This window comes from Myripristis murdjan, chromosome 13 (genome assembly GCF_902150065.1).
Source record: "Myripristis murdjan chromosome 13, fMyrMur1.1, whole genome shotgun sequence".
Lineage (NCBI taxonomy): Eukaryota > Metazoa > Chordata > Actinopteri > Holocentriformes > Holocentridae > Myripristis > Myripristis murdjan.
The window spans coordinates 15666667-15688831 of NC_043992.1; the positions used below are offsets into that span (position 1 = coordinate 15666667).

At 42.5% G+C, this 22165-nt stretch overlaps 1 protein-coding gene across 1 annotated transcript; it reads left to right on the forward strand.

The window, feature by feature from the left end:
- Positions 1-1701: 1701 nt before the first annotated feature.
- On the forward strand, positions 1702-18657 carry LOC115370149 (myelin protein zero-like protein 2). The gene is made up of 5 exons (XM_030067033.1): positions 1702-1922; positions 13059-13228; positions 13605-13815; positions 15034-15202; positions 16834-18657. The coding sequence occupies exons 1-5, from the start codon at positions 1868-1870 to the stop codon at positions 16988-16990; spliced, it is 762 nt and encodes a 253-aa protein (XP_029922893.1). The 5' UTR covers positions 1702-1867; the 3' UTR covers positions 16991-18657.
- The last annotated feature ends 3508 nt before the right edge of the window (positions 18658-22165 follow it).

Here is a 22165-nt window from a genome sequence, read left to right on the forward strand (position 1 = left end):
TTTTTCAAGACATATTCACCGTTGAACCTCAAAATGACTGCCGAATGAATGTGCATCTGGTATGTGGAGTATACTGATGGTATTTTTTTTTCTTCATTTTTGAATTATAACATCAATGCTCGCACTTTTTGCTTTTATAAATACCTCAGTTTTGTGCTTTACTGAGGCAACCATTAGACTGCAAGCTGATTTAAATAATACTGAATAACTGGGGCAATGTGTTTTTGTTTAACTTATTGGCACATACTGCAAATAAGATGGCATAAAATCCAGATAATAAAAATAAAAGATGTGCCAGGAGAATTCAAGAACCCAAAGACTGATACAATGAATCTCGTCTCAACTTAAGTAGAAATAAGAGAGAAAGAGAGAGAGAAATAAACAAGTTAACATAACAGAACAATACAAAAAAAAAAAAAAAAAAAAAAAAAAAGGCAACAAGAGACATACAAATTGAGCACCAGTTGTTCTTTCACACTTACTGGCACAGTCTGCATAACAAGTCTCTATGCAGTCACTTTATTCAAACTAGGCATGCTGGGAGGTCATGGTCTCTTATTAAAATGCTGTATGGTAAGTTGAGGGAATGCTAGGTAAGATACTATTTCTGGTTATAATTTCAAGACGCCACTCATGAACTCATGCTTGTGAGTTATGAATATAATAAGTAAGTTGTGGTTTGAAAATAAAAATATCTATGTACAAATAGTTAATAACAGAGGATGAGTTCATTTATTTAGATTGCACTTTGAGTTTTTGGTGTAGTGCTTTTTCATGTCGCACTTTAGTTCACATTCAAATCCAATTTAGGGATTCACCACTTCACATTATTTGGTGAGGTATAATAGCATTGCAGCCATTAAAAATCCATGGATAACTGAATATGATCACTTTTTCAGATCTTTTTTTTTTTTTTTTTTTTTTAGATCTATATGGACAGGCACTTCAAGCACATCAAAGTGCGTCTCTGCCCCCAAGTGGTTCAAACCGGTAAACAGCCAGGTTCATTAGGATATCGATTCAGTAAATATCTCCTGCATTATAAGAGGCTTCCATTAAAATGAACAATTCACTGAGTTATTCCTGCGGTCTAGAATGGTCCAGATTTCTGACTCAAGCCATGTGTCTGACTTGTTGAAAGCTGTTTATGTGCACAAACATTAACTGCCATGCTGCTGCTATGAGAAATGCAGTATAATGTACTGAAAAGCTCCTGTGAGGTACAATAATCGCATATATCATTCAATACAATATCCTCTATATATAGTGACAATAAATCATTAATGATATATCACAGGGCCTATGGTGGTATCAGCCCACATGGTACACTGTATATCGTCTTACATCTCATAAATATATATATATCATATCAAATCTAAATTCGTATCTAAATACATTTTAAATGTTGAACTGCAGCCCTATATTCGCCCTGAGTACATAATGTGAGCGAGCGGCTGAGATTGCACAACAGCTGAGGTATGGTCGGAACTCCACAAGGGTTTTACGCAGCAGCAGAACAGGTTGGATGACCACTGGGAATTTGCCTGCGCTGACTCAAACGCATGTAAAGTAGATGAAAAGGCAGCAGGGAGAGTGGGTGACTTTGTTACTCCTCCCGAAAGTTACAGTGGAAGTGGTGGGAGGGCGCCGAGATGAAATGTATGAGGGCAGCGGCGAGTCGGGACGCGTCTTTGGGTAAAGTGGGTGGAGGAGAGGACTCGCCATAACTTCGTGTTCTCTCGCCTGTCGAGGGGTTTCGGCAGACTTTTTGGGGCCGGTTTCCACCTTGTCGAGTGTCGGCTGAGGAGTGTCGCTGGGTTGGGGGACCCCTGGTTTCTGGGACATCGGACAACCTGCCATCCATCCAATGTGCGTAAAACGGCTCTATTTCCTCGCCGTCCTGTCCGGACTCGCAGCTTCAGGTGAGACCGCGGTTCAGTCTGTGTGGATGACCGGAGTTTGTTTTGATTCCATATGGGCAATAGTTCATAGGTATACGAAAACCAGAAAGTTGGAGCTCATCTTTGATAATTATGTATGGCAAATATACGTTACGTGTGTTCACACATACAGTACAGAAATAAATCTGATAAAATACATCTAAACTGATCTTATCCAAAGGTAAGCTACAGTTTGACTTTTGTGCTCATCTCATAATAAATTGTTTAAACTGATATAGCCTACTTGTGCTTATCCCAGGACATAGGCTATTATACAGAAATACATTTAGGGACATTTTGAAGTAGAATGCGAGAATATATAGTTTTTTTGTTACAGTTACATACATTTACGTATAATATATATACATGCTACATAATATATAATAACATATATAACTGCATGTGTATATGTGCAAAATTACCTGTGTTAGCCTACCTATAATTACCTGTATTTTTTTTTTTCCCTTTTTTTGAGTTTGAGTTTGAGTAGCTTGGCACCCAAACAACCCAATACAATTTTTTCACACCCCTGGAGTAGTCTGAGAGGAAGAAAAACACTCGCACGATCCTCGCACGACAGCCTCCCAACAGTCTGAGGTCAAAATGTACAAGATAAAAACATGATTGACTGTGCCTTGTAGTGAAAGCTCCTCGGGGACGCCCGACTCGCAAGTCCCAGTGCCCGTCGTGCGTCATTGGGAAGTGGGGAACTTGGCACGGTGGCCGGGCAGCTCAAGGATTCCTGTGAAAGCATTAAACCAGCCATAGAATAGGGGGCAATTCCGACAACATAATGACTTTACAGTACTTGTCCGTATCAAATCCCGGCCGCATTGTCTTGTGGTTTTATGCAACCCCATTCCTTTCCTGCCTTTTAATGTGTGTATCCGTGCTTACGTTCACAGAGACTCTGTGACTTGGCCCAGTGGTCGCAGATAGGTCCGCCTGCTTCCCGTACAAGAGGGTGTCCAGGATATGTCAGCTGAGTCATAACAACTTGTAAAATCTGCACAAGGGTCCACTGTGGACCATTATAACCGGCACTTTAATGACTTCTCGCATCCAAATGGCCAAATGGCAAAGGATTTAATCACATGAATCGGTGTATCAAGTGCTATCAATGGCCATTCATTCAGCAGACGCCAGACTGTTTAACCTTGAATTAATCTGTGTTCAACTGAACTAAGTGGATTATACTGATTGAGCATGTCCATTTTTGCCAATGCATAGTCAGTGCAGGATTCACTCGGCAGCAGGCAAGTCTGCTTATGTTTACCAGCAGCATGTGGCTGCAGAGCAGAGGCAGCACATTCACACACTGAGTAGGAGAGGTAACACCAGTGCACGGTGGGGATGAGATACATGCAGGATAGATGATCAAGTAGCAGCATGTGAATGAAAACAGGCATGTTGTGATTGCAGCTCAGCTGGCATCGAGCGGCTCAGCAGCTCCTGGCTCTGATTATCCTGTAATCACTCTTTGGCTTTGGCTTTTACTGTGTCTGCACAAAGACACAACATGAAGACATGAGAGAATTGTTTCGTCCCATTTTCATGGCACTTGTGCACCAAAATGAGAAAAAAAAAGCAAATTTATAGTACTGTTTGCATGTTTGTATATTACTCATTTATTTATTTCTCTCTCGCCCACCCCTCCTACATCCAGGTAGATTTGATTCATGACATGAAATCAGCACTGTGTACTGTATTTATCACAGCTGACACATTTACCCACCAGCCCGCCTCTGTTTTGACGTATATTCCACTGATCAAAGACAGTAAACACACATTTTTTTTACACTTGCTGCGAGAACCTATTTTCAAGGAGATACAGACCAAACAGAATAATTTCCCTCTCCTCCCTTTGCTCCAAACAGTCGCAACAAAGCAGCACTGCAAGGGGTAAAAATCCTCCTTTCATCACTCTCAAAGACAAATGCACCATGCCTTTGTGCATTTTGTGATTTGTTGGCTATTTGGCAGTAGTTAAAAAAAAAAAAAATAGATACGATTACAAAGATACTTTTGGGAGCAGTACTTTTGTATTTCAAAATATTCATATGACAGTCATTAGGGATTTCACCCAATTGATGCAGTTTGACTTCCAGGAGTCAAAACAAGGTAAAAACAATCCAGACGCATTTGCTTGAAACAAGCAACAGATTACTTTTCATATTCTACTAGAAGTCTTATATTTCCTCTGCTGTGGCCCAACACAAACAGGAAGCTCGAAGCGATATTCCTCATGTAGATTTCTCTGTATAATGTGATGTCCTGCTGTGTTGCGTGATGATAAATCTGTTTTTCCTGTTGTGCTTGGCTTTGCTTCTTCCTCTGTACCATTTTTTTGCCCCCCACCCCCCCGCTCACGCCAGCCAGAGGCTTCTTGTGCTCTCAGGGTGACGTGTGGCAACTTGTCCTGACTTACAGGTTTACCATCTCTCACCTTTATCTCCACTTCCAACAGACACACACACACACACACACACACACACACACACACACTATTGTTGACTCCAGCATTCCGAAGCTTACACTGGCTGTTTAGCCTTCAGTTTAGCTCAGTCAGGTTGACAGAGGAACAGTGGCTTAATGTATCCGGTTTAGTAGGATCTAGCAGCTATCTCTCTTGACACCACCTCACTAATCTCTCCCCAATAATAGGTCAATGTAACAAAGCAGAGCTGCGTTTTTTGACGCGCCAAACTCTGTTGACACACCTCGGAGGACGTCTGGCCTTTGTGTAGGCTTGATGCGATTGCCTGGGGGTGTTTAGAGCCGACAATGACACACTTGCATTCAAAAACACCGCGATCCGTACCAGCGAGGGCTTGAGACGCAGCTGTGTATTATTTGAATGTGAAGGCAAGGCACTCCCTGGGTAGTGTTTAAATTATAAGAATGTGCTTGGCGCCAAGTGTAAACACGGATTTGGAATTCATTTTTCACTGAATAGAAAGTGTGTGTGTGTGTGTGTGTGTGTGTGTGTGTGTGTGCAGTTCCCAAAAAACTGTTTACAGATAAGGTAAACAGCAAGACCTTCCAGTAAAAGCAACACCTCCACTGGGTTCAAATGAAGGAAATACACTGACATTCTCCAGAAAATATCAGCGATCCTCTCTGAGTCATCTGATAGGAAGAAAGAGCCTAGAGGAAGTTCGTTAATAGTTGCCAATAGCCCTAATGAATTCCAAGAAAAGGCATTCAAGTCACAACAGGAGGAAATTTCTCAGGCTGGCAGAGTGTGTGTTATGTATGGGATGATATGTTTGGGTGATGTCCCCCCATTAGATGAGCAGCAATTATTTCAAAAACCAGCTGAGAAAAGTGGCCCCCTGTTAATTTAAAGGGTAACAGGAGACATCTAGTTATCTTATTACGCTCACTGCTTATGCTAATTATTGTAGAGTAATTATCAGGTACTTTGCCAGTGAATGGGAAGGAGCCGGTTGAGAGGGAAGGGGTGGGGTTAGGGCGAGGAAAGAGGGCGAGTGTTTGTAGCTCTGCAGCTATGTGGCTTTTGATTTACATATGTTCAGTCACCGAGAGGCGTATTCACCTGCTCAGTAGGTGCTGTGGGAAATCAGAGGGGACTGCATTCACTCTGAGTCATAACTCAAGAGGAAACAAAACAGCGTCACTTCATAGAAAGTGATGTGTACAAATGGGATCTATTGAACGTTGCACCATTAGTCCAACAGAGAGCGCCCCCAACCCCCACACCCTACCTTTGCCGCCACCCACCCAGCCACCTCAGGAGTTTGTAATCCAGGAGAGAAGTTGTTGAGTCAGCTGTGAGGTGGGAGTGAAGGAGGTTTGATGGATTAAACTCTTATCCTCTCTCACCCACAGCACAGTTCCTCTGGAGTCCACTGCCTGATGAATTACAATTGGCTGTGGTGGGGTGGTGGGGGAGTGGAGGGTAAGGCAGAGAGAGAAAGGGAGAGAGAGAGAGAGAGAGAGAGAGAGAGAGAGAGAGAGAGACGGGTTTGAGCGCGCTGAGTCGAGTGTTTGACCTTTCAAGTTAATTCAGACCACCTTATTTTAATGGTCTCCTATAGTTCCATAGGCTTTCATGTAGACTACACACTCAAAAGGTCTGTTCCACTGAGAGAAGAGATAATAAAAAGTTGTACACGCAGTATTAAAGTAATAATCGGTGACATTCTCATATGGACAAACGTTTGTTTTGGCTGCTCTCTGTTGGTGATTGATCGCACGATAGCGGCGATTCAACCTATAGCCTGTTCATGAAAGCTTTTACGTTTGCTGTTACAAACAGTCGGAGTGTGGTCTAGTGGCTCTTTCCTGTGAAGAATCCTCACATCGCCCACAGGAAGTGATGCGTTGTTTGCTATAACAAGAAGAACAGGGTAGTTAACGTAAGCAGTGATAGCCACCAAAGACAGAAAAAGAAGCTCCACCTACAGAAACTCCATCAACAGGAAATCAAAGGAAGACGACTTTCGTGAGCGATTAGCATCAAAGATGGAGGCATTTAAGGAACAAATCAATAAAATGACCTGAAGAGAAGGAGAGGGGAGAGAGAGAAGTGCTTTTGTTGTGTTCCAGCCAATGTCTGTGCATGTGTTTGCATTAATTAAAGCTTCACAATTGGTTGCATTTGCATGATTGCATGTCCTTGTGCTTGTATGGAAGCCTGTAGTGTTACTGAGAAAAATACGCAGTGCCCTATGGTACACATCTCAGCGGGGGGTGGGGGGCGGGGGGGTCTGTCCCATTACACTAGTCAACACTTGCCCTCTTCCCCTCTTTTCTGTGCTGCTCCCCTCTCTCTCAACTCTGTGTATACCTGCTCTGGCAACACAGTGTTACCTGAACCAGCTATTCCCAGCCATCCCTCCATGAAAGAGAGGCCTTGTACAGAAAAGAAAAATCTAACCTGGGTTTTGTGAACTCTTTTCCTCACAAAGGACAGAAGAGCCTCTTTTTGTCCACTGAGCTCTTTGTGCACTGGAGTCCTGGCCTAAGTGTTTCCTCCTAAACCGGTGCAGCAGAGGCTCAAGTTTCCTTTGGTGGTCCCTTTGTTTCTGTGCCATAATGAAGGGAGGAAAGGCACAAACACACCATCTAGGAAATAATGTAATGAAACCGATTTCCTGAGCTGCAGAGTCCATGCCGATTGGTCGATTTGTCCCGCTGCGTTTCTTCCCGTCTCTTAAACTCCAAGAAGATTTACATCCTCTTAGCAAATTAGAAAAACACATGCTGTGTGTAGAGTAAACAAAACATCCCCTCGGCTGGCCATATGGGAACTTACATTGCCAGGAGAACATGATACACCACCAGATGCTACATATCAATACGTTTGATTGAAAACACTCCTGTGGGACTCATTGGGGAGAACAACAATGGCAGGAGCCAGCCTTGCTTTAAATATGAAAATGTTTTAAAGATGCATGTGCTCCAGATACTGTCAGGCATCCAAGGCAGGTGTTACATGAGTCCATATGCACTTTGTGTTGAAATAATATAGGGATGCCATTTGCTATTTTAACATTTTTCTGCTCATCTAAATGGATCGCATACAATGTAGGGACGAATGCCAAGCCAAGTAAACAAAATCCCCCTCTAGTGGGCTTGGCTCGGTTATTTTACTGTGGATGAAAGTAGTTGCCTCTTTTGGCACCAGAGAGCCAGTGGACCAGCACAGGTCGTACCACAGGGTGCTGACAGGCAGAGTGGAGTGGATTAAAGGTTCAGCAAGTTCATTTGATTGTAATGAATTGTAAGTTTTGACAGATATGGACGAACGCCAACTAACTCTGATGGAGAGAAAACGTATGTGCGCATGAATGTGTGTACTTTGGTGTGTTAGTGTACTGTATAGTACCTGTGAAGATCATTTGGGCTTGTGCCAAGTGCAAGGCGCCTAGGTCTCCCAGTGTCCGCGCGCGCACACACACACACACACACACACACATGCACAGACTACACAACAATAGAAAAATAAAATTTTATGATCTATTCCCACTATTCCTGATGCTATATATGTTCATGAATAGAGGCAGCTGGATCTCACACACACACACACACACACACACACACACACACACACACACACACACACTCACACACACACACACACACACACACACACACACGCTTTCTTTTCTTGGAGTGTGTGGTAGGTGAGATGCGGTAGCGGCCTGAGATTAAATCTCATGTGAGAAAGACTTTAATTGTCCTTTTATTTGCTTCAGTTTCAAGCAGCTGTCAAAGTGCCAGCACATTTTGCACAAAGTTTCTAATTTAGTCTTTTTAACTACCAGTATAGAAAGTTAATACATTTCCTTCACAGTTCCCACATCAATACATTTTTTGTCGCATTTCTCTTGTCAGAGGGAAACACGGATTGTTAAACAACCCTTGAGTGACAACCGAGATAGGGCTATTCTTGTAGATTAATTGTAATTATTTTTTTCCCCTTTTGCTCTGACTCTTCATTACCTGGGAGCGCGGATGAAAATCAGGCACCGATATAGCTAAATCTGGTGCAGCCATGTTGTTTGTGGTCCCACTCACATAAACATATAAACTAAACTCAGCTGCTATTGTGACCCCTTCACAGACTTTTGCATAAAAAAGTAATATCTGACCAAAAACATGGCCAGGTGCTATTTTTGTACACATGTGAAGCGTTTAAATCTTAAATAACAAATAAATAATTTCAAAAAGTACAACAAAGTCTTCCAACATGATTCCTAGCATGAAAGTAAAACACATAATGCTTACAAATGAGTAACACTTACTCCTCCAACAGGAAGTGAACTGTAGTTAACTGCATTCATGTGGTGTCCCGGGTGTCAGTTGTTTTCTGGTTAGATGGCTAGATTAGATGGCCAGATGCCTAGCAGTGAAAATGATCTACTGGATGTTTTTTTTTAATCACTTAAAGGTGACAAGATTCACCTTGGAGCCTGTTTAAATGCTACATTTTGTATATAGGGTGTATTTGATATATTTATATTTTAACCCTAGCCCTGCCCTCTGAGCTCTGTCTTACGCGCTGTGAAAGCTCTCTCTCTGTCTTTCTTTTTTTCTGGATGTTGGGTGTGGTCACTGTGGCAGTGGCCAGGCAGGATATTCAGACATAAACACAGCAATGGCTTGGACTGGACAGAGGGACAGACTGATGTAGATGAATGGACCGACTGATGGATGGACAAACAAGCAAACAAACACCATTATCTTATCTCTTCCTCCCAGATTGCAAAGAGGCCGGTCATTATGTAGAAGAATACATTTTCCCTCTTTCTGTTACCCTATCTGTCTCTCTATCCACACTATTCACTCAGTCGCTCACTCACCTACTTAACTCATCCTGCTCTTGCTCAGTTAACTTCCTCCGCTCTCTTGTGTTCCTTCATATTTATCTCGATCCCTCTGCCCTTGTAGTCTAAACGAGCACGGCCCAAAATCCCACGCCACAGCCATTAATGCCGTTATTCGCGTAATGGCATGCATCCTCCTCACCAATTAGTGCCTGCTAACGGCTGCCTAAGTAGCAATCATGTACACTACATACAGCCTTTGGGACAAATTAGTACAGTAATTGGAAACACTGTACATAGGCCTACCAATTCTGTCATTCTATTAATATTCCTTCTGCCCCAAGAAAGGCCTAATTAGCCCTGATTCCCAGTCAGCGTGGCTAACATAGGAAGGCAACAGCGACATTGAAAGCATTTTACTTTTCATTGTTTAAATGAAATTGGCAGTCCTTGTGAGCTTCCGCTGTTTCTGTTTGAGGGAGAATTTTGAAACGAGGCGTCGCGGGATGAAGGTCATGCGTGTTCACATGATATATGAAGTGCCATGAATCAGCACGACATGAGCTTTTAAACAGTTTGTCACTGTGTTTGCCGCTGCGTATATTGCACAGCCAATTCCCATGAGCACCATACTGTCGTCTAAAGTAAAGCTTTTTAACTGCCATTATTGACCTAGACCAATCAGTGTTGGTTTGGCCATTAAAGGGATCCACTCTGTCTCTCTGTCTCTCTCTCTCTCTCTCTCTCTCTCTCTCTGTCTGCATATAAAAAAGGGAACAAAGCCACGTAAGCTACATAAACTTGGATGTGGAAAACACAACGGTATTTGATAAGGTAGCACTAGGTGTTTGTGTTTGACTTGACACGTACACACACACATATGTGCACATACATACACACACACACACACATACACACACACCTCCTGTCGTGCCAGGGAGGGAGTCATTAACGGGTGCTGTGATACAGCCAGTGCTGATGCTATCTGCCTAATGAATATCCTAAACACAGGCAGTTTACTCCTCCCAACTTCAGCGTTTCCGTACACACAACCTATTAAAATTGTACTAGAGTGGCGAAAACGGCACAGCAGGCTTGGTACCTTTGCAATTATGCTCTGCTGTGCAAAAAACATCCATCTCAGTTCATCATTTAGTCATGTAAGCTCAAATTGTTTGCATTTTCTTGAAGTGAAGCATCACATTATTGAATGTACTGGAACGCTATGTTTTATTCTTACTTGTCTTCTGTTGTGTTTATTTAAATGTAAGATTTTAAGACTGTATGTGGACATTTTTTGCAGCATGTGCTTTCTCGCCCGCTCACAGACACACACACACACACACACACACACACACACACACACACACACATACACACACACTGTTCCCAGGTTTCATCGGCCTCATTTAAAACACATTAGGCTGTTGTAGCTCTGTCAGGAACGGGGCGATGAGAGAGAAGCCTATCTGTCTAATGCGGTGCGGGGGCGTCTGGTCACCCCAGTCTCTCATCCCAGCCCACAGGAAACCTTCTCCAGCTTGATAAGGAACAGAACACGCTGCCTGAGGAGCCAAGCCCCTGCTGCTATTTTCCCAGCCAGTGCATGCCTTACTACTCGCTGTGATCACAGGGCAGGAGTTATGATACCGATGGCTCCATTTGCCATTCCAGGCCTTATTTGACATTTCAGTGGCACCAGCAGCCTTATGCTGTTGTTTTATCATGCAATTCGAAAGTTTCAGATCTTTTATTACGACGAAAGATGTGGCAGAGGATAAACACCTGAACTTGGTCAACCCAGTTTTTTATTTGCAGAACGGAATTTCACCCAGGATTTTAGGGCTGAAATGAAACTTTACGATGTAAATCATAGAAAGCATCATCAAACTGACATACACGAGCAATCAATCTGTAGCTGCTATGTGATCTGGTGTCATGTCCAATCTGCTACAGTTTGATTGCCCCAGTCTCCCGACATCCCAACACAATAAGGCTGGATGGGGATTCTTTTGTGGAGCTCAAACCATCAAAAATGTACAAGTGTAAATTCAGGGCAGATACATACAGTTTGCTGGTATTATATGAAATAGAGCTGTTGAGTTTTCACATGCAAATTTTTGACTGTTTGTGCGCCACAAAACAATAACCATTCAGCCCCATTTTACTGGTGAAAAGACATATCATACAGAATCTGGACTCTACAAGGGGAAGTGGGAAAATTTATATTTTGTATTTTAAGGAAAAAAGGGCTGCTTTTTGTTAATCTTGGTGTTGCCTGCAGGTTCAGGTATATCCATCTTTTTTTTTTTTTTTTTTTTTTTTTTTTTTTAGCACTGATTATAACCATCATGCAAGCTGAGCTATAGGGCCACCAAAGACAGAAAACCACATAAGCAAAAACAAAATCACATAATAATAAAAAATAAGACTTAAACCAAGGATGACACATGGCCTGAAATTATGGATTGAATGACAGGCATCTCTCTTGTTAGACTGAAGTGCCTCTGATCTGACTGCAGGAGCTTGCGTGAAGTGTTTGGGTTTTTCTTCAAGGGTCCTCATGTGGAGGGTACTAATGGTGTTAGCACATTCAGGCTCTGCGTTGCAACTCTGAGGCCACTGCAGCCGCTAGCCCTGCAGATGGATGGTCTGCTGTGTGCTTTGGCATTGAATTTAATAAGTCTAGACATGGCTCCTGATATTATTAGGGTTGTATAGAGCTCTCGCTATAAATAGGCCAGGTGATTTGAACTGGTGCACGCTGAGGCAGCTTCACTGTCAGATGCACACACGTACTCATACTCATGTTCTGCCCAATATAGGGCAATACTAACCACATCAACACCTGCATCAGAATGAGCATTAGGCCAAATCTGCCTATAAACAGGCCTCTGTGATCTTGAGAGAGGCACTCGTCGTCCCTGATGTAATGCTGTTTGGCTGCAGGCAGGAACTCAGCACGATTAGGCGTGTAGATTCCTGGGACATTGTGTGCATATGCGTGTTGTGTGTGTGTGTTGGTGTATATAAATAAATAAATATATCTATGTGTGTGTGTGTGTGTGTGTGTGTGTGTGTGTGTGTGTGTGTGTGCGTCTTGAGCACATTGCAGTGTTAACTCCATTTTCTGGAGCTCCATCCATCATAATGTGGAAGGGCCAAATCACTGCCAATATCCCTCTCCGCTCCTCCAGTCCATTCATTTTCCACCTAATAGGTCTACCACACAGAGATTGATATAGTCCAGCCATATAATATACAGCAGCCACTCTATTTCACCTCTGTCTCAGCAATAGTAGTGTATCTAAAGTGGTCATTATTCATCAAGTGTTGCAGAGTTGGCTGGAAATCTGAAATCAGTTTGGACTCTCAGGTCATAATGAAGCACATAGTCAAAGGGAGTGTGGTCATTGATCCCAGATCCCCTATTCTGAAAGTTTGGGCTAATATAGGCCAGTCTTGTGGGATTTCAGTATGTGCTATATATCTAGTACATTTATAGTGACAATGTACTTTTGTGCTTTTCCTCACTGCAGCTCTGCGTAGGCTTGAGGGTCACTGAGTACACTGCACACACACACAGTAGATAGGAGGTCGCCAGTGTGGCTGCTGTTACAGAATGCAGAAGTCTGTGTTGTGTGATGCACATGCTGCCATGTTGGTGCTATTGCTATTTTGAATGCAGTTATGCTTTTTGACGCTGCGTCGGTTTCTTGCACAAGATGTTTATTCATATGCGTATTGATTGAGCCATGCACGCACTGCAGTCTGCTTGCTGAATAAAATCTCTGCTCCTGTGCCATATGTTTGTCTGTGGCAGGTGTGCTGCGGGTCAGCGGGATGCGTGTGTACACGTCTGGAGAGGTGGAGGCGGTCAACGGGACGGATGTTCGTCTCAAGTGCACCTTCCAGAGCTCCGCCACCATCAACCCCAAAACTATCACTGTCTCCTGGAGCTTCAGGCCCCTCGCACCTGGTCGAGAGGAGTCGGTGAGTGAGTCTGTGTGTGTGTGTGTATGTGTGTGCAGCACAACAGATCAAACGTCAAATCACCCTCAGTGTTTCAGGGAGCATCCGCCCCCTCAGCTGAGTGAAGTCGGTGAGTCATCAAGCTCCCTAGGGAGCATCCTTAGACAGCCAGTGTGTGTGCTGTTTTTTGAGTGTGTGGGAGAACAGAGAGAAAAAGAAGCAGGAGGTGGAGAGAGGTCTGACTTTTTGTCCGTTTCTCTGAGAATTAAATACTTTCTGGGTTGCTGTCCTTCACCCAGCAGCAGCAGCACAAGCAGCACTAATTCTGGCTGTCCCATGTGTCCAATCACAACCCATAATCTTTCCAACCAAATCCACCAATAACATTCTTCTGTAGGTCTTCTACTTCCACGATCGACCCTACCCGCCTACAGAGGGCCGTTTCAGGAAGCGTGCACTGTGGGCTGGTGACATCATGGGCCGCGACGCCTCCATCATCATTCGAGAAGTCAAGTTCACCTACAATGGAACCTTCAGCTGCCAGGTCAAGAACCCGCCGGACGTCCACGGCAACGCTGGAGAGGTTCGACTGCGTGTTGTCACCACAGGTCAGGGTCAGGATTGGGAATGACTCTATCCACTGATCTCCGGATGCAGTATTCCTTTATACACACCACAGTATATTATGAGTGAAACGCTACTGTGTCTGCTTTTAAAGATCAAAACCAATGCATTATCTGTTTTATTCAAATGAAGTAAATCATTGCCTGAGCATTAAGCGATTAGGTAATAAGTGCAGCGGCTACAGTTAAGAGGCACTGTTATGGCACAAATTGGAGCTTTTATAATATGGCTGTAGCACCATTGTAATGAAAAAAAAATGCAAGCACACAAGACATTTTTTAAATTCTTTTTAATCAAAAATAAATAAATGCTGTTTTTCCACCTACCAACTCTCTCAGTATAGTCCTTGAACAGCAGCTAAACAAAGTGAAACATAAGCACTGGTATGTGTGGTGATTTCCAGTTAGTTCAAGTTCAGGTTTTGTTTAAAGTACATTGTCACACTTCACAAAAGGGTAATTTAAAAAGGACAATAAAATACAGCTCATGTCCAGTGTTAGCACATTAAAGTTGAAGTGGTATGAGGTCACAGCTGTGTGCCTGCTGGGTGTTTTTCCCCGGCTTCCAGCATGACTCAGCCAATCAGAGGCAGAGCTATGCATTTTCTAAAAATTGTTTTCCCACATTAGGTTTTGCTTTACATTTAAAGAAATAGCACTGTTCAACAAATCATGTCATATTTGACAAAACAATTTTTAACAAAACAAATATGCTACCACAATTAATGGTAGAATGTCTTTTGTTGATAATTTGCAGTACATAGAGGACTACAGATACCCAACCCAAAACGACATGTTGGGAATATTATTGACCCATTTTGACCGCCACATCAGATCCTTGCTGTGAACGTCACCCTTAGGACCTCACTCATTTTGGTGTCCTCATGATATTTCTGCTAAGGACAAACTCAAGCCGAAATTGCAATTTCTGAACATGTTAAATGTTCGTGCAAATGTTATCAAACAGAAAATTAGGAAGAATTTGTCGCCTTACGATGTGGGGTAGATTGGGAAGACTCAATGATCACATGGGCGGGAGCAGCCGTACTTAATACAGTCCCCCATTGCTTGGCCAAATCATTGAAGAGGATTAAGGAAACAAAAAAACACATGTTACAATGGATTCAGGTCATTTCAGGGAAATGCCCTGCTGTCGTTCACTGAAAGCACGTGTCTATTGATGTGTTCTACTTCCACCAACAGCCTCTTTCTCTGAGCTTCTGCTTCTGGCATTGGCCATCGGGGGCGCTATTGCCGTTGTGGTCATCATCCTCATCATCATCGTGTCCTGCCGGAGGTGCAGGAGGAGGAGGGAGAGGCAGGAAATCAACGAGGAGGCTCCGCGCAAAGAAAGAAAAGACCCTACCGCGTGGTAAGAGCAAGACAAAGATGGAAAGAGAAAAAGGGGGAAAGAGAGCAGAAAAGAGGGGTGGAATCATGCACACTTCCTCTCTCTCTATCTCTCTGTTTTTCCCTCTCTCTCTCTGTCTCCTTCTGGGCATGAGGTGCTCCCCTTTGGGGCCTGGGGCTCTGAAGTGCTCTTTGCTTTCGGACACTTCACTTCCACTTCCTCCTTCTCCTCCAACTGCAGTCTTTGGAGCCCAAACCTGGACCAATTGATGGGCAACTGATGGGCAATCAAACAAAATCTGTAAATGTGCCTTGGTGTAGAGTGCTGTAGATACTTTAGCCAGACTACAACCAATATTACTGTTTATGATGCCACTATGTGCCTTTCATTTCTGTAAAGAAACAACTGTATTATCCGTTCATCTTTTTCCTGTTTAACTAAATGGGCTTCCAAACACATTTCCTGTTTAGAGTAAATGTTTTAATGACATAGAGATAGGACAATGGTGTATTTCTGCTGTTTGTTTCCATACTAATACACTCCCACTACAAGCCACATACTTTATATATTATTTCAACACACAACAGAAACCATGTAACATAATGGACGAATGGTTTCCTAGTTTCTGTTGTGATTTTGATATTTCTTTGAGCAAACTCACCAAATCAGCTGAAGCTTATTGTGGGACCTCATATGAAGCACTTATCAGCCCTGATTGTCCATGGTTGTATAGGTACTGGTGGTCTGATCCATCTAACTGTGGTTCTTCTGAGCCCACAGGAGGATGTTTGTATACATTTCTGTTTTGATTCACTTCTGATCACTGAGGTTATATGTATTTTTTTTCTGAGCAGATTCTGTGGTGTTTTTCCCCTTATTTTGTGATTCCTGCAAAAATACTCAAGCTGCTGTCAAATAAGGAAAGAAAGACTGAGCTCACTTGTTTGAAACAGACATTTCATACAGCTTTTATCACCACATGGTCTTTTTTGCCATATTGATTCTAAATTTCAGTGACAATGGGACGGTTTTATTACCAACTTGTGTCCCTGTTGGCCTATTGTGTGTTTTAAACAGTGGGCTGTTTTGTCAAAGACATCTTTTTTCCTGGGCATCTGGGACTTCTTTGCTTCTCTGTTGGGTTTTCAGATCTCTCTGTAATAGGCTTCTCAACTTGTTACCATACAAAATCTACTCAGATAGCTTATCCACCCGACTTAAAAGACCAAACCTCTCATGGAAAAGTTGACAACTTTGCTGTCATCCTGGTTGATCACAGTTAGTCAGACTTCAAACCAAATCTCGCATTGAAAAACTTGGCAAAGGAAGGAAACAGTTTTACCCCCTCAGATGCAGATGGGTAATTAGAGATTTGGATCCAAAATGGGTTCTCTCTCAACTTCGGACGACTTGTGTTAACCCTGTGTGACTCTAATGCCTTGTCCCTGCTGCTGTGTCTGTGTGCTCGTGTGCTTGTGTTTGTCCCGTCCTCACTATACGTGATGTGTGTACGTGCATGCGCATGAATCATTCATGAATGCGTCATGCATGCATGCATAATCCCGTATGTGTGCGGGTGCATGTGTCATGTGTCCCTACGTTTCCCTGGTGTGCGTCTCCTTGTCCCCTGTGTGTATGTGTGTGTATCCCAGCCACCCATCGAGGGCCGTACATCTCTACGTATCACAGACGTCCATAGAGATTGACAGTTCAGATGGCATGATCTCAGAGGCCAGCACCAAAGACCCCAGCTCCTCAGAGGAGGAGGAAAGGAGCTCAGATGAGGATTGCGGTGGGGATTCTGACTGAGGAGGAGGGGACAGACAGAGAGATGGAAACAAAAGCAGCCAGGCAGCTTGCTGGAAGGACACATAGACGACACAGCAGGATTAAGTTCTGTGGTTTTGTCGAGAGGTGAAATAAATGAAGAGAGCCTTGCTGGTGTTCAACATCACATGCTGAACACAAGTACTTCGCTTGTGAGTGAGAGGAGAATGGAAGGAAAGTTCCATTTCAAATTTCCAATCGAAGCTTTTAATGATCATCAAGGCTTTCAAAGTGGAAGAACAAATGTGAGAGGCTTTACTTTGAGGATGTCTACTCCCTAAGACAGTACTATTTATGCAAAGGGAAAAAATATGGGACTTTTCAAATGAGAAGCATTGGCATCCCAATGCTGGCAGTTCATGTTTGCCCTCTATTAATGACATACGTGACTACTATCTTGATGGGAACATGGGACAATTCGTGTGAAATATTTGTCAAATGCTTTTGTCATGGACTTTGTTAGGTATAGGAAGGCAAGACAACGGCAGGTACAACATTAACCAAGGAGACCGTTGTCCAGCCAGCGTCGTACAGCAGCTTATTATGTGACCTCTAGTGGTCCTGTAAATAATGACACTGTGATGTAGAACTAAGGGAGCAAGAAAATCCATGGAAGGAGTTTGGTGGGATGGCAGATTGGTGAACTAACACCACTTTCACTAAGTCAACCCGGGTTCAAATCCACATCAGAGCTCTGTTCATTTTTAGGTAATTAATGTTAGCCTAACCTTAACCATTATGACAAATCTTTCCCTAACCTTAACAATAACCTTTTCCTAACCTTAACCAAGTATTTTTAGTGGCTAGAGAGCTAGCTAGTGGGATGTTTGTGGGTCGTATTGGAGACACTTCTGGGGGTCGTCTTAATAGAGGGTTGGAACAAACAACCTATGTAGTCCGATGGGTTGGACGACTTGTTGCAACCAAGATATCAGCATGTAGGAACCAGTTACAGTGAATAAGAAGGGTGATCTGTTTACCTGTCCTAATGAGGCACCTTTGTAAGAACCTAACTTGCCTACATGACCATTGTAGAATCTATGATTGTCTCAGATACCGAGTGTACAACTGAAAGAACTAAAGAATAACATAGGGGTCTTACATTTCGATCACTTGTGGAAGATATCATAATACCGTCTAATCTGCAAGCAGGCACTGAAAGAAGTCTTACTATCTGACTCTAGGCTTTGGCACTCAAAAACTATAAGATTCTTGAATGAGCTTGTGTGTCATTATCTCTGTTTAAAGGCCAAATTCTTGATAAGGGAACATCTGCTTGCATGCAGCTGTTCTTAGTGTCTGGGGAGTGTGAGAGTCCCAACAGAAGCACACAGTCAGATCTGAAAACCCTTTGATTGCAAAAATGTCCTTGAGACCTTATTTCCTCTCCAAGCATTCATGAATGCATCACACCTACTAACAAATGACTGTACTAGATGCCATTCCTCCTTCTTTTGGCAGAATTGTGTACTTGTGACGTAAAACTGAGCAATGTGTTTTCCGTGTTTTGTTCTGTTTTTTTTTCTTTTTTTTATTAGAAATTGCCAGAAGTATTTTATGCTGTCGTTTTGAACTTAAGTGTCAGAGTATATGTTTGTGTATGTTATAGAAGTTTTATAAAGTGATTTTCTAATAAAAATGCCTTTAAATCTTTGCAACATGGTCTTGCATCAAACCACACAAAGGTCATCTGGGATGTTTCATGTACCCCCTGGGTCCAGCAGAGAATCACACACAGCTGCTTGACACGATTTGATATTGCTCATCAATTATGTAAGGGTCTAATCATGTTATCCAGCATTTATTTTGCGTCATTATCTTTAATGCACTGCCTCCAGTTGTGTGCTTATGATGGGTCTGCCTACATAAGTCTTCTCTTATTTACTGGCAAGGTTATTGCAGTGAATTGCTGCAGTGTATTGTTTGAAAGCATGCCCCTCTCATTATTGTGTGCTAGTGCTTCTCTGCCAGATTTGAGAGTTCATGAGTATGAATATGGTGGTATCTGCTACTGTCTATATATGTATGTATGTATATATATATATATATATATATATATATATGTATGTGTGTGTGTGTGTGTGTGTGTGTGTGTGTATCAGCCTCTCTGTCTGTGTACATGTTTGTGGGCCTATGTGTGTGTATTGATCAAAGTCTATCCCCCTGGGTGCAGCTTTGGTTACTGACTGACAGAGTTAGTGTGTGTGTGTGTGTGTGTGTGTGTGTGTGTGTTGTGTGTTTGTGGGTGTCTGTAGGGAGGGAAACAGAGCAAGGTAGGGCAGGGGAGAATAACACTATAAAAACAAGGTGTGTATGTGTGAGAGACAGAAAGGGAGGACACTCTGTATATCCTAGATAAAATATAAAATTTATCTATGTTACATAATAAAATTTCATAGATAAAAATTTATCTATGTTACATTTTATTTATCTATGTTACATAATAAAATTTCACCACTAAATACCAGATGAAATACACTGAACATCCCAAAGTAATGACACAAGCGAAAGAGTATCAAAGGGTGGAGTTTACCTTTAAAGGTGCACTAATACATGTAAGTAGATCAACTGAAGTGGAGACTGTTTCAATGTACAAAAACATGGAATAATCATGTAATTCATTAGTGAGTCTGCATGGCTGATGGGGAGAACCATGTAGACTTATTCCACTTTTTTTTTTTTTTTCATTTGAGTCTCAGTGCTCCACACTTTGGTCGATCCTTGTCAATGCCTATCATGCACTTTGTATTTCCATTTCTGTCTCTACTTGGTTATTGTTACTTGCCAGGTGATAAAAGGTGATGTGAATCAAACGGCTGGGATAGGTGTTCACGTTCATTTCCAGGTCATCATGACTCACTACAATGTAGCAACCCATGTAAAACATTTGGCAGAACAATAGTTTGATATGGGCCTTGTCCATGGGAATGGAAAGAATGTGGTACATCTTCACTAAAGACAGTGTAATATCAGAGTTTCCATCTCTCTCTCTCTCTCTCTCCCTCTCTCTCTCTATCTCCCTCTCTCTCTCACTGCGGTCTACATTCCACAGCTCAGGATGGGTTGTGCCTGGCACAGTGATGTGGTAAAGCACTGTATTTCATCACATGCTCAGTGATATGCACACACCCATGCACACATACACACACACAAACACACAAAAACAACACTTACACATATGCTAGGCTTGGCTCGACAAGCAAAAGTAGAAGCAAATCATCCTTTTGGAATGTAGCTAGTACACCTGAATGTGAGACAGAGATTGATCACACACACACACACACACACCAAATTCATCCATTCGTTTTAACATGCAGCAAGGAGTCAGTCTTATAGACCGCACTGTATTATACAGTATAGTGCAGAGCCTCCTATAGCTGGTGAGTGATGCCGATTAGCTTTTCTTTGACCGGCCTGAAGAACAGTAGGAGGAGCCTGAGGAACCATAGCAAGACGAAGTTCTCACAAGTTTCCCAACATGTGAAAGCATAATGGGAACACAATCTTTTCACCCTAAACACATGAGGGGCTGGATTGCGGTAGTTGCTACATTTCATCGACTATTCACCACCACAGACAACTGCAGGGCACATAGAAACTGACAAAATGTCTGAAGGCCCCTCACGTTTTTGGCTGAAGGATAATGGTTATGTGCACCGTCTGGCCCCAACAATTTAAATCAGCATTATTAGTCCCACCCTGTGTTGACAACAGAAGAACAGATCCCTTGTTGACCAGTGCCACCAGAGAGCCAATGCTGGTAAGCAGGGAGAGCATTCATTGTGACTGGGAAGATTTGAGCTGTAAGTGATACTAAAACACTGTACACAGACAGAGAGCCCTCTGTTCATACACACACAATACACAACACAACACAATGTTGTGGTTGTAAATGTACTCAGGTGAGGATCATAAGACTTCAGCATCTCACAATAGAGGATGGGGGATTCTCTGTCACTAAGCAAGTCAGATTATGTAATAGAGCTGACAGAGTACAAACACTATGTGATGCTGAGCTTGTGAACGCTCCAAGGTGAGGGAGGCCAAAGTGCTTTACCTCAGCATCTTGTCAAAAAGGGGGCACCCCTGCATGGCTTCATGTGATTTGTTACGTAATATTGCAAGAACATGCAATAAATCTGCAATACAAACACTTGGCTTGTGAATGTACCCAAGCAGGGCCTAAATCCCCACACTCTCATTATATGCAGCATCATACAGGGCATCCTTGGAAAGGCAACAAATTGAATTCTGCAACCAACACAAAGTAAATCTCTGCATATGAAAGCTGTTAGGGAAGGACTTAAGCCAAAAATACTGTGTTCATAACTGCAGCATCCCAGCACTAATAAAGAGAATATTACTGGACCTCTGTCAGGGGGTAAAATAGATGTCTCAATGGCCCTTAGTCTGGGTAGCCAGCAGGAGCATAATCAGAATTTCACCCATATTGCATCTAGACCTTATTGTCCCAGCCCCTTGGTATAATTAACTCGCACAGACAGATTTTTCCATGGTCATTAGTAAATTAGAAACGTAGCTATAGTTCTGTTGTTATAAAATTTATTCCTCGCAGTCCATAAAATGAAGACTGTGTTTCCAATATGTGTGAGATTATTTCCTTAGTGTTTCTTTTGGTGCCATGGCCATTTACATATTTATGGATGTAATATCTCAGCAAAAGTATCCACATGTACCCTGTAACCTTGTCAAAAAAATTAATGATGGCACTTGACTGATACAAATAATGTATTTTAGGGAGGATGAGCTCGTAGAAACAGAGGACTCTGCTCTGCGATCTTCAAATTAGATATCATCTGCTGTGTCATAGAATAAAATGAGGTTATGCAACAATAAAAAAAACAAAAAAACAAAAAAAAAAAACCTACAGTAATTCTGTTGTCAGAATTTAGGAAATGCTCTTGGCAGACCAGATAGACGTACAGATGGAACTGATGATCCAGATCAAATAAAGGCATAAATAAACTTCAGAGGGTTTTTTGCAAAGATAGGGAGGAGAGATAAAGCATTGCTACAGAGCTAAACTAAACTAGCAAAGGCTATGAAAACAAATACCTTCTCCCATTAGAGATAATTACAACGCTAAAGACGGGAGCTTGGGGAGAGGGATAGTGGAGTAATATGCCTAGAAATAGC